This window comes from Heptranchias perlo, chromosome 41 (genome assembly GCF_035084215.1).
Source record: "Heptranchias perlo isolate sHepPer1 chromosome 41, sHepPer1.hap1, whole genome shotgun sequence".
NCBI lineage: Eukaryota > Metazoa > Chordata > Chondrichthyes > Hexanchiformes > Hexanchidae > Heptranchias > Heptranchias perlo.
In genome coordinates this window covers 4,495,377-4,508,799 of record NC_090365.1, presented here as the reverse complement: position 1 = coordinate 4,508,799, position 13,423 = coordinate 4,495,377, and the positions used below count along the sequence as shown (strand labels likewise).

General features: G+C 44.0%; 1 protein-coding gene across 1 annotated transcript; it reads left to right on the top strand.

Moving 5' to 3' along the window:
* The first annotated feature begins 805 nt into the window (after nucleotides 1–805).
* Nucleotides 806–9,762, top strand: ccdc97 (coiled-coil domain containing 97). The gene is made up of 5 exons (XM_067974944.1): nucleotides 806–973; nucleotides 1,678–2,238; nucleotides 5,100–5,345; nucleotides 7,046–7,175; nucleotides 8,564–9,762. Exons 1-5 carry the CDS (start codon nucleotides 940–942, stop codon nucleotides 8,688–8,690), a joined length of 1,098 nt encoding a protein of 365 aa, XP_067831045.1. The 5' UTR covers nucleotides 806–939; the 3' UTR covers nucleotides 8,691–9,762.
* The last annotated feature ends 3,661 nt before the right edge of the window (nucleotides 9,763–13,423 follow it).

The window sequence follows — 13,423 nt, the reverse complement described above, 5'->3', positions numbered from 1 at the left end:
ATTCACACACCATAACAGCAACAATAACTTGCATTTATATAGTGCATTTAATCCGCCAATGGAAGGGGGGACACAGTCAGACGAATGGAAAGTTTGTGGGGGAGGGGTTTTAGCTCTGGAGGTGGTTGCAGAGATAGGGAGGAGTGAGGCCATGAAGGGATTTAAACACGAGGGTGTGAACTTTAAATTTGACTAACAAATGATTAGGAGTGACATATCAATTTTGATGCACTTATTTTCTCTTTGCACTTTATGTGGCAAAATAGCAAATAAATTCTTTATAAATACGATTACATTTTTCTTATAACATAGCTCACATAGGAAATGTCCTTCCAAAGTATTTAAATCGGTCCCATTCTGAATATTTCCTACAGATTGAAAGCCCTCCACAGATGTGCACTGCATATGAAGTCATGCACGTTCTGGTTTTCTGTTTTGCAAATTGAAGAATGCATATTTTAATTTTCATTCGTATTCTAGTCTTCAGCTAAAAGTATCAACTACCTCTCTCCGTATTTGCTCTTAATATCTCAAGTATTAAAGATTTATGTAACATTTTTTCATAGCTACAATTGATAAAATATTAACCACATTTTACATCTATAGATACAAACGTATGTTAAACACAAAATGCAACTAATGCGAAATTTTATTTCATTCTAATAATGTATCCATCAATTTAATAATCATTTATATACCAAGCACTTATTATAAATTCGTATATCTTTAATAGTGTTGGACATTTCAATAAATGGTACATTCATGTCATCATGGGCTAGTGACAGGGCGGAACGTTCGAGCCGCGATTAGTTTCTGGGAGATTGGACTCTGTCCGTCGAGCTTTAGATTCCGGGTTATAAAACTTTGTGTTAAACTGGCTCCAATTGAATAAATAACTGGGATAAAAAACGGAGACGACCGCGTGTAAAATGTGAGGCGATGGACGGGGAAGACTGTCTGAAACGGGTGGAAGGTAAAACACCGAATAATATTCATCGGAACCAAGGGACATTCAGGCTGTGGTCTGGACACTGAGGCCTTCGCAGCCTCAGCTCCAAGGCCTGTGATTTAACCCCCAAATCCTGTTTCAGTTAATTACAGAATTACCAGGTTTTAGGGGAATGGTTTTCTGTCAGATTATTGACCAAAGCAAATCCCCCCACCCAAAAAAAATAAAAATATCAGCAGTAGATTGGAATATCTAATTGCATTTAATGTATGCAATAACATTACATTTAAATTGTAATCATTATTTTAATGTGTGTTTCTATTAGCTGTTAGACATGCTAAGAGTGAGATTGATAGGATTGGAAAGTGTGAGGCTGATTTTTTTTTAAAAATCCATTAAAAAATATGGAGGAAAAAACTGAATGCTAGAAATCTGAAATTAAAAATTGGAGGGCATTATGGAATCTTCCATCAGAGTTCTGCTCTGAAGATGAGAGTAGTTTTTGGATTGCTCTAGCGAGGAGCTGGCACGGAGATGATGGGCTGAATGGCCTCCTTCTGCACTTCTATGGGTCTTGCCTAGGCAAATACGGAAGGACCTGCTGTGCAGTTCTGTTTTTAATTCAGAAAAAAATTCTCCTTCTCCCTGCCCCGATTGGGCTCCAATGCTTTTTTTTTAAACTTGCGATAGTAAACTGTATAATTAATGGTTAATAATATTATCCGTAGGCCCACAAACACAGGATTCCTTGGAAATTGCTCCAACAGGAAGTGACCCTTATTCAGGTGGTGTCACTCAGGCAGTCAGTGCACAGATGGAGGAGATGCTTGTAATTCCCAGTGAGGAGTGTGCTACCCTGAATGAGATTGAGCAACAGGATCAGCCCACTGCTCTTCCCTCACCAGAGGAGATCGCAGACGCAGCCAAAATGATAAAGGAGCTTTCTGACCAGCGGGAGGAAGATGCCATGGATGCTTCACTAAACAGCATGTTCCATACAATTGCCAGCAGCAAGGCTCAGATCAAGAGCCAGCAGAAGGATGAGCCTGATCTCATGTATGACCAGAAGCTGGACATCATCAGGGATCTTTTCTGGTGTAAGCCAGTGGTTTTCCTGGAACGTTTTCACAAAATCATCAAAGAAGAGCACCTGGTCTGTTTCAATCATTTGGCTGGCAACTATGAAGTTACTTTTTATTGTAATGAAATTAGGAAGTCTTCAATGAAGAAAACTGCCCGAACAAATGTTCGCAACAAGAGGTACGCGGCCCTGCAGCAGCTGATTAAAGGTGATGTGTAAAAAGGTGTTTTTTTTGCCCCAATTTTATTACTTCTAATTTACAGAATAGAAACAGGCCGTTAGGCCCAACAGGTCTATGCTGGTGTTTATGCTCCACCCGAGCCTTCTCCCGCCCTACTTTTATCTCACTCTATCAGCATATGCTTCTATTCCTTTCTCCCTCATGTCTAGCTTCCCCTTAAATGCATCTATGCTATTTGCTTCAACTACTCCATGTGGTAGCAAGTTCCACCTTTTATGAAGGTGCTGACTTTTGCTGGTGCTGGCAGCCCTCCAGTATCTTCCCCCACAGTGGCTATTTTTCAGGCCAAAGCCTGGACAGTGAGGATCAGGGAGTATCTGAACCATGGAAGGTATCACAGCTGATTAGGGCTCATACGAATGGTGCAGTGATCAGATCTGTTGAGTAGGGACACTTAAAACAAGTCCGTCTCACCACATCCCTGTTAATTACTTTCTACACCAGTGAGTACCACATGAATTGAATATTTTTGCACATACTATTTACAGGTTCTTTGCTCTAAAGTATGACATTTTTCAGCAGTTTTTCTTTCCCCCCCTTCTAATTTTTGATGAATTTAGGACTTATCAAAATGAGGAATGTCCAAGCTAGGAATGCAAGTTTTTCTCTTTGTGTGTGTCCAGTGTTAACATCAAACACTTCCTGATAAGATATAAATTGAAGTTCTCTCTAATCTAATCTCAGCAATATTTCTCAACTCCACCAGGCTCTTTGCTAGTTTTGTATCAGATTATTGCTAGTTTTATTGCTGTGTAGATTTGTATCCACTAAGAATTGAGATAAAATTCTTCCCCCATTTCACTCAGTTTGCATCCTTGTAGCTAACAAAGAAAGAAGTCATTCATCTCATCCTCTGGGCTGGATTCAAGAAGGCGGCTCACCACCACCTTCTCAAGGGTAATTAGGGATGGGTAATAAATGCTGGCCTCGCCAGCGACGCCCACATCCCATGAACGAATTATTCAAAATCAGGTGTTAGATGTGAACAAATGATGTTCTAACCCACTGCTTCACCTAATCTCCTTTTTCACAGCATTACAGTGATATAAATAGTCTAATCTATTTAATCTGTGCAGATATTTATCTTCACATCTGGTTAGAACCCACTTGTAACCCCTTTGTTTACTTGTGCAGCCTGTACACCAGAGGTTCCCAGTTTTTATGTACACTCAGTCTTTCTAACCATGTTGTCCTTTTTTAAAAAATGTAATTTGCCAGAACAAGAAAAAATGTAGATTAACGTACATCTCTCTCTGCATTTGTTCTTTTGGAAGGGCAGAGGTCTGGTTTAAGAAGCTGTTTTCTCTCTGCTGGTTCTCATTTGTAACTAATTGCCAAAGGAAGAAATGTACAGTTTTTATTTTTTGAGCAGAGGGAATAACTGCAGCAGCCCCTTCCCCTATTTCTCTGTGAACGTTTACATTTAGAACCATAGAAGAAACAGGGAAGTTTACAGCACCGCAAGGGCTCATCTGGCCCGTCATGTTTGTGCCTGCTCTTTTGTTAGACCAATCCAAAACTAATCTCCCGTTCCTATTCTCTCCCCATAGCCCTGCACCTTCCTCTGCTTCAAATGTTTATCTACTCTTCCCTTAAAAGGTGCAACGATCTCTGCCTCAACTAACCTCTGTGGCAAGACATCCCAATGCTCGAACAACTCTCTGCCTAGTGCTATTTCTCCTAACTTCTCCCCTCACACACTTTTCGTGGCAGTTTTAAATTGATGACTCCTCGTCATTGACTCACCAACCAGAAGAAATAGTCTTTTCCTAATCACTCTGATCTTATAAATCTCCTCTTAACCCTTCCCATCTCCACTGAAAATAGTTTGTCTATTTTTTGTCCTGTCCTTTGAACACTACTGCTCCTAAATCATAGAATCATAGAAAATTTACAGCCCATCGTGTCCACGCTGGCCGAAAATGAGCCCCCCAGCCTAATCCCACTAGGGCTGTAGCCTTGTAGGTTACAGCACTTCAGGTGCACATCCAGGTACTTTGTAAATGAGTTGAGAGTTTCTGCCTCTACCACCCTTTCAGGCAGTGAGTTCCAGACCCCCACCACCCTCTGGGTGAAAAAAAATGTCCTCAGCTCCCCTCTAATCCTTCTACCAATCACTTTAAATTTATGCCCCAAATCTGAAGACTGCTTCACCCCACCCATATTTTCTCTTCTCCTTTCCTGAAAGTGTTGGAGCCCCGTTACATTAAAGACAACAGCTCTTCAGTGCTGTTCTTCATATGTGAGCCTTGACGGTCAATTTTTGATCAGTAAAGATTATTATTCTGACTTTCCCCGTGCTATCATGTTCAGATAAACGTAACTTCCCTTTACAGTCATGGGATGCATAGGAAATTCAAATGCTTATCTCAGCCAAAATTGAGTTTTAAACGTGGGTCTTCCAATAGTTTATCAGCACCCCTTATAATTCAGAAATGTCTTGAATAAAAGAAAGAAAGAAAGAACTAGTCCATTTCATGGCCTTTGGATGTCCCAAAGCGCTTTAAAGCCAATGAAGTACTTTTGAAGTGTAGTCACAGTTGTAATGTATGATATTCTGTTTTAGTGATGTTGGTTGAAGGATAAATATTGACCAGGACACCAGGGAGAACTCCCCTGCTCTTTTTCCAAATAGTGCCCTGGGGACCTTTTATGTACACCTGAAAGGGCAGACAGGGCCTTAGTTTAACGTCCCATCCGAAAAACGGCACCTCCGACAGTTCAGCACTCCCTGCACTGGGAGTGTCAGCCTAGATTTTGTGCTGAACTCTTTGGAGAATGCACCAATAGATGTCTTTGCTAATGTCACCCTTTGTCTTTCCCTGCAGACGGGGAGTATTTCAGCGATGAGCAGATGCGGACTCGAGATCCGCTGCTCTACGAACAGTATATTAGACAATACATGACGGAGGAGGAACTGCTGGCTCAGAACAGCAAAAACCTGGGCGATGCGATGTGTTTGTCTGACCTGCTGATGAGCACTTATCAGGAAAAGATTGTGCAGGAAAGGCTACAATGGCAACAGGAAAGGGAGGATGCCTGTGTGGAGGAGGAGGAGGAAGACGAGGAGGAAGGTGTGTTGCTATCTTAGGGTTAGATTATTCCTGCAAAGACAAATGTAGGCGATTGGACATGAAAACAAGAATAAACGTTAAAATGTTGCTTTTTCGCTAACTGATCAGCTTTTTCCTCCAGATTTTCTCCCCTTCTCTCTGAGGGCAGAGACTTATGCTGGGGTATAGCTTACTGAATAGTAGCCCTCGGGTACCATATCCAGTCGACATGTATTTAGTCCAGATGTGAGTGTTGGCAAGCTATTTGAATGTGGGGGGGGCGTCACGGCAGGGCCTGACCCTGTCCTCGTGGAGCGTTCATTGGACAGCAATCAGGAACAACCAACCCTATCTGAATTAGATCGGGGATCCTGAGGCCAAGTGTGGCTCCTGCCACTGCCAGGTGACGTCAACCAACTGATCTGGGCGTGCCTGATCATCCTGGAAGGGTTGGAGCGGAGGTTTTAACAGAGGAGTCCTGACTTGGTCTCGGGCAGGCCGTCGAGAGAAATTTGAGGCCCTGATATTTTTGCCTCCTTTGGGGTTTAACCTCGTAGGCCGAGCTTTGTTGCCAATGAGTTCAGTTTCAAAATCTGCTGCAGATTTATAATCAAATGGAATTCACAAAACAAGTATTTGTAATTTTCATCCTTTAGTAAATTAAAGCTTATTTAACGGAGACGTACAAGGATAGCCCAGGTAGTGATTGAAAATATAAAATTCTGCATGCTATATTACCGTTGTGGATTCACGGGGTAGCGTAATTAACCCTGTCATAGCCGTAAATTTTAACTTATTCCTTTTCTATTTAAAAAAAAAGCAATAAATTTAATAAACAAACAAGTTCGGGGCCTCGGTACCCACATCATCCAACCCCAAATCAGCACTGGCTACAGGTCTCTGTTTTTTTGCCTCTCCCAGAAGGTTGGAGGGGAGGTGGGGGCGTTGGTGCACAGAGATGGAATCAGCCACTCAATGAAGGGGAGCCGGTATGGGCCCGATTGACCCTTCCCCATCCTGGAGAAGGTGGATATCGAGTCCAGTGACAGGGGCACCAATCAAGTGGACTGCTGCGTCCTGGATGGTGTCGAGCTTCTTGAATGTTGTTACAGCTGCACCCCATCCAGTCGTGTGGAGAGTGCCCCATCACCCTCCCAACTTGAGCGTATAGATTGTGGGGAGGTATATCCGGTATTTTTAAGAAATCAGCTTTTCCATGCATTTTGGGACACTCTGGGGAAAAGTCATTTCAAAAGAAGAAATGTGTGACTGTAAATTCAAGGTGGACCCTCCAGATTTGATTTTTATTCCAATGTTCCCTCTTGAAGGAGCTGACCGTTTGCTGTGGTTTTGGCTTCATGGGTGTGTTCAGCCCTCTGGTACAGTGTCAGTGGGCAATTCAACTGTGGGGGCATCGCAGCCGAGTATGAACGATCCCGACATCCACACACCTGCTCGTTTTTTAGCTGACAATCCGGAACAAGAATCCGGATTCCTTATCCCTGAGGCGCAGGACCCACTCATAAGCGATCCCCAACTGCAACCCTGCCTGAGATCAGCGAACTCGGCGCAAACTTGGGATCGAATCTGGGACCTCCAGCTCCACTGGTTTAATGCTATACTTGGTTTTAGTGCTTTATCCAGGCCATCAGGTGAGCTCTGTGTAATTGTTTTTTTTTTTGAGTTCTGTCTGTGACACTGGTGGTCCTGTTTCCATATAGATGACAATCCTGATTCTAAAGCTGCAGACTGGGTGCCCAGTGATGATGAGAAGACCTTGCTGAGAGAGGAATTTGTGAGTCGCATGCACCAGCGCTTCCTGGACGGGGAAGATGGAGACTTTGATTACAGGTGACGATAATTAGAATCATACAGCACAGAAGGAGGCCATTTGGCCCATCGTGTCTGTGCCAGCTCTTTGAAAGAGCTATCCAATTAGTCCCACTCCCCTGTTGATTAATTGTCTGCTTTTAAACCGAGCTTTGATCGAAGCACATCCCTTCTCTCGGACAATATTCTTATTTCAAGCTTCCATCTTCTCTCTCGCACAACCATTCTTGTCTCACTCTGTTGATACCACAATGATTAGTGCTTCTCTCAATTTTCCTCTCTCATTTCTCCTAAGCATCAAGTACACCTATATACCCTTCCTCTTCCCTGGGGCTTCACGATGTTGAAACCATGATTCAGTTCATCACCACACGCTCTCATTCTATCCCTGAACTCCAAAATTGTCAAACTCTTTACCTCCCTCAGTCTTACTTTTCTCCTACCAAACCCGAGCCGACTCTTGATTTACCACATCTGCTGTCCTGTACTATCATATCCAGCACTATAGGATTGGCCTCTGACCTCAATTTAAAATAACACTTTATTATTCATTATCTCTATGTACTCCAGTCCATTTTTTTTTTACAAAAGGCTTGTCAGATTTTGTGCTTCTTGTCTACAACCTTGAAAGTAATCTTTCGGGTCAACCAAAAAGAAACTGCTTATCATTTCACTACTATAGCAACAGTGTTATTTGGTGAACTGGCTTGGCATTCTTTTTCCTGATGTTTCTGAAGCGCTTTGAGGTATTTCTCTATGTTAAATGAGCTGTGTGTCAATCGTGGCTCAGGGGTGGCATTATTGCCTCTGAGTCAGAAGGTCGTGGGTTCAAATCCCACTCCAGAGACTCGAGCACGTAATCCAGGATGATACTTCTAGCGCAGTACTGAGGGAATTCTGCTGAGACGTTAAACCGAGGCCCCTGTCTGCCCTCTTAGGTGGACGTAAGAGATCCCAAGGCACTATTTGGAAGAAGAGCAGGGGAGTTCTCCCTGACGTCCTGGCCAATATTTATCCCTCAACCAACACCTAAAACAGATTATTTGGTCATTATCACATTTCTGTTTTTGGGACCTTGCTGTGTGCAAATTGGTTGCCGCATTTCCTACATTACAACAGTGACTCCACTTCAGAAAGTACTTGACTGGGCTGTAAAGCGCTTTGGGAAATCCTGAAGTCTTGAAAAACGCTATAGAAATGCAAATTCTTTCTTTCTACGATGCGGTTTGCCAGCACTGTGCCTGGGTGCACGCAGGAGGAATGGCCACTTGGGCAAGCTGGCAGAGGGCTGCTGACACCAGAGACCTGTACCCCAGCATTCATAGCTTTATAGGAGCGGAGAGAAAGCAAACTATGTTTCGGAAACCTCTGTAATACTTCCTGTTATTTAAGAACCATTCTCCTTTCAGTGCTGTCGATGACAACCCAGATTTTGACAACCTTGACATCGTGAGTCGTGATGAAGAGGAGAGGTACTTTGACGAGGAGGAACCAGTGGAAATTGAGGATATGGAAACGGAGTTGGACAGGGAGTGACAGGATTCAAAAGTACTTCAATTGATTTTTTTTTTACAATTTTAGATTTAACAGCGTATCCAAGCTCTGTCTTTGTTTCTTAGGGACTCTTACAGAGAAGATTTGAGTAGATTTGCGTACATAGTACCACCAAACCAAGAAGACAGAAATCTCCCCTCTTCCCCATATTTTTAAGGAGCTGTTTAATTGGCCACAGTTTGTGTTGTTCTGGACTCGATGTTTTTTATATACTGTAGGTACAAAGGAGGAAGAAATCTCTAACAGGCATGAAATAGATTCCCCTAGTGGCTCAATGAGGAATTGCAAAATCTAGGGTGCAACTGATCCCTACAGACCAGCTTCCAGGTTTGATTCCTGATCCGTGTGGAGTTAGCTTTTTGGAAGGATTGGAGTGCAACATTTGGCCCCCGCATCTCAGAGAGGGAGGGCTAAAATCAACAAGCTTTCCCGTTCCTGTTCGCTTTCCAATGCCCTGTGCGTATGTTAGATGAGGCCATGATCAAGATCGGGTATGAAGCCCTCCACAATTGAATAGCTTTGTAAACACGGTGTCTGGATTGTAAGCCTGCTGGCCTACCTGTGACTCCATTCCCACACTAATGTGGTTGACTCTTAACTGCCCTCAGTTGGTTTGCTGCTCCCAATCGCTACCTAGTGACCCCTGCCGGAAAGTAACTGGGTGTATAGATGGCAGATGAAGGCAGGATGTGGCTTGGCTGCGATGCCCCCCTCAGTAGAATATCCTGTGTTGACACTCACTACCTAGGTTCGCACGTGAAGAGTAGCGACTTTAGCCAGTGCCTGGGGAACCATAACCCAGCGACAGTCACCACCTTCAGAAGAGGAGGGAAGAAGGGGAGTAAGATTATCTTGTAATTGCTTTTAACGGGAATTCTCAGTGCTTTATTCACTGCCTTCAAAAGATTTTTTTTATATAAAGGGGAGGCAGTATATCTGAACCCTGCAAAGGTTCACCAAATGAAAGTTCTCTTCTCTCACCTTGAAGAATTCTGGGATATCATTTTACAAATGTACCAGTTTACGGAGATTAAAATAAATTCTTTAAGGAGAAGCTGTTTCTCTGTCTTCCTGTACACACCCCTCTGCATTCACAGTACTTTAGACCAACGCACTTTCCATTAGCTGCTTCACTGAAAGCCCAGCGATCATTCCAGCTTCTCCAAAGCCATCTCTATATCTCATTTTGGATATTTATTTGGGGAATTTGAAAGCAATTTTCTCCTGTAGACCACTGACCCCTGGATAGAGACTCCCCAATCTTGGCTACACTAATTCTAGATTCGATCACCGCTAACAGTGACGTCAGATTGGAAGGTGTAATAGCAAGATCTGTGATTGGTGTTGAAGTAACACCCCATTGTCTTTCATGGTAGCAGATCACTGGATGATAAAGATTTGAGTATACATTATAACCAGAGCCAAAGTCAAATTCTGTTATTACATAGGATTGCAGATTTTTATCTGGTGTTTCGAGCATTGTGTTTTGTGATTCTATCTATTTAATTGAGGTGTATTAAATTATGAGGGGCCCAGACAGTGTGGATAGGGTGGACCTATTTACCTGAGCAGAGAGGGTCAGTGACCAGGGGGCAAAGATTTAAAATAACTGGTAGAAGGATTAGAGGGGAGCTGAGGAGAAATTTTTTCACCCAGAGGGTGGTGGGGGCCTGGAATTCACTGCATGAGAGGGTGGCAGAAGCAGAAACCCTCAACTCATTTTAAAAAGTACTTGGATGTGCACTTGAAGTGCCGTAACCTACAGGGCTACGGACCAAGTGCTGGAAATTGGGATTAAGATGGATAGCTGTTTTTCGGCTGGCACGGACACGATGGGCCGAATAGCCTCCTTCTGTGTCGAAACTTTCTATGGTTCTATGATGCTATGTGGAAAAACCAGTAACGTACCCCATAACATACAAAGCGACTTCTAATCCCTATAATCAGGGCTGCTGTTAGTGACTGAATTAGTCAAATTTTAGTATTTATTGTTTTAGGGATTCCACTTGCAATTCCACCTATTATTTCATGAAAAGACGTAGCACTTGATTATAACCCAGCACAAATACACTTTACAAAAAGATCTTTTCCTGTCAAATGAGAAGATCGTACATTATATATCCTAATTATTTAAAAAAAACACACCCAATATTCTCGTGTAAAGAACTCTATATTGTTTCTCTCAAAAAATGAAGTCAAAATTTAAACATTGGAAGTTGAAATTGGAATTTTGTATCCAGGAATTATCCTTGTATAAAAGTTAAAGTGTTGCTGCCTTGCTCTGAGCTTTGGATAACTCCACAAACCAGCTACACAGACACAATGTACGACATTGTCTCAACCGCTCCAACGAACCGAAGTAAGAGTGAGGCCACGTTCTTTGGCTGGTGGGAGACCTAATCCTTTATCCCCTTCACAGTCAGGTCTGACTACCTGAAGATGCTGGGGATCTGGTTCGGGGGGGGGACCCAGGCCAGCACCAGAAATTGGGAGGAGTGGATCGCCAAGGCCAAAAAGAAGCTTGGTATGTGGGTGGGGCAATCCCTCTCCATAACTGGCAGGAACCTGGTCATAAGGTGTGAGGTACTCGCGGTGTTGCTCTATGTGCCCAGAGGGTCTGGCCCATTCCCCACAACTCCGCCGTCGCCGTCACAGTCACCTGAGCTATCTTCCACTTTGGAGGTCCAAGGTAGAACACGTCCGCAGGGTGATCATGTAGAAGCCCCCAGACAAAGAGGGGAAGGGTGTCCCCAATGCTGCTCTGATCCTGATGGCCACCTTTGCGTGTGGCTGCCTCAGGATGTATGCGGAGCCCCAGTACGCAAACACCAAGTGTCACCACGTGCTGAGTTTCTACCTGTCCAACACACTGAGAAGGCTGGGTCTGGCCACGATGGCCGAGCAGACACAGAACATCCCGTTCAGCTGGACCGTACCCCCACCCCCCTGTCCCAGGTGGAGAAGTTCGTGAGCTACTGTCTGACTACACGGTCGTCAGACAGCGGTCGGCACGGAACGTTCTGAGAGCCCTACAAGGAAAGGTGAGGGTGGATCCGATCGGGCAGTTTCTCGACCAGTCGATGCCTGTTCGGCACAACGTCTCGTGGCCAGAACTGACTAACAAGCACCAGGATGTAGCCTCCCAGTGCGGTTTTTCCAACTCCCACGGAATCTCAGCGCCACCGCGAGCTGCCTTCGAGGCTGCGGCGGGGAGGAGACCGTCATCCACCTCATGATGGACTGCCCCTTCGTGCAGAGGGTGTGGAGAGAGATGCATTGGTGTCTGTCCCGGTTCATCCCCAACAGCTCGGTAACGCAGGACAAAGGTTGTTCCCCGGGAGGCACACCGAGGCAGATATCAACTGCGGCTGGAAGACCATCAATTCGGTGAAGAAGGCCCTTTGGTCCGCCCGAAACCTGCTGGTCTCCCAGCTGAAGGAACTGTCCACGACCAAGTGTTGCCAACTGGCACACTCCAAGGTCCAGGAGTACGTGCTGCAGGACGCACTGAAGTGAGGTGCGACCTACGCAAAGGCTCTATGGGGAAAGGCCACTGTGTAAGGCCACCCCACCTTGTATTGTACAGAATGTATCAGAAGATATGTACTGTGTTCTAGAATTGTAATAATGAGATCATAGTGTATACGATCTGCACTGTATTGCTTCGAACTGCCTTGCTGGAATTTGTGTCTTTTACTTGAACTATGTATAAACTGCATGTATCTTTAAATTTTATGAAATAAAGTATATTTTGAAATTTAAAAAAGGGCACACGCTGTGGGACGCACTGAAAGGAGGTGCAACTTACGCAAAGGCTGTATGGGGAAAGGCCTCCCCACCTTGTATTGTACAGAATGTTTCAGAAGATATGTACTGTGGTTTGAATTGGAAGAATGAGGTCATCGTGCACAATCTGCATTGCATTGGTTCGAACTATATTGTTTGGAATTTGTGTCCTTTTACATGGAACTGTGTGTATCTTTAAATTTTATGAAAAAGTATATTTTGAAATATAAAAAAAACACAAACATAAAAGATCCCGTAGTGCTATTTGAAGAAAACCAGGGAGGTATCTTGGCCAACATTCCTAATTCAAACAACACCACCAAAAAACCAGATGACCTAGTTAGCCATTGAATCATAGAATGGTTACGGGACAGAAGGAGGCCATTCGGCCCATCGAGCCCGTGCTGGCGCTTTGTAAGTGCAATCCAGTTAGTCCCATTCCCCTGCTCTTTCCCCATAGCCCTGCAAATTTTTTCCCTTCAAGAGTTTATCCAATTCCTTTTTGAAAGCCTCGATCGAATCTGCTTCCACCACCCTTTCAGGCAGCGCATTCCAGATCATAGCTACTCGCTGTGTAAAGAAGTTTTTCCTCATGTCACCGTTGGTTCTTTTGCCAATCACCTTAAATCTGTGTCCTCTGGTTCTCGACCCTTCCACCAGTGGGAACAGTTTCTCTTTATTTACTTTATCTAAACCAGTCATGATTTTGAACACTTCTATCAAATCTCCTCTCAACCTTCTCTGCTCTAAGGAGAGCAACCCCAGCTTCTCCAGTCTATCCACATAACTGAAGTCCCTCAACCCTGGAACCAATCTAGTAAATATTTTCTGCACCCTCTCTAAGTTCTTCACATCCTTCCCAAAGTCATTCATTCATTTGGTGTTTGTGGGATCCTGCTGTGCACACATCAACTGCTGCATTTGGCCAC

Excerpts from the sequence above, each read along its gene's own strand:
- ccdc97 (XM_067974944.1), top strand. The coding sequence starts at position 940 with ATGGACGGGGAAGACTGTCTGAAACGGGTGGAAG. Across the intron at positions 974-1,677 it reads CTGTCTGAAACGGGTGGAAG|GCCCACAAACACAGGATTCC; the intron begins GTAAAACACCGA and ends TATTATCCGTAG. Across the intron at positions 5,346-7,045 it reads GGAGGAAGACGAGGAGGAAG|ATGACAATCCTGATTCTAAA; the intron begins GTGTGTTGCTAT and ends GTTTCCATATAG.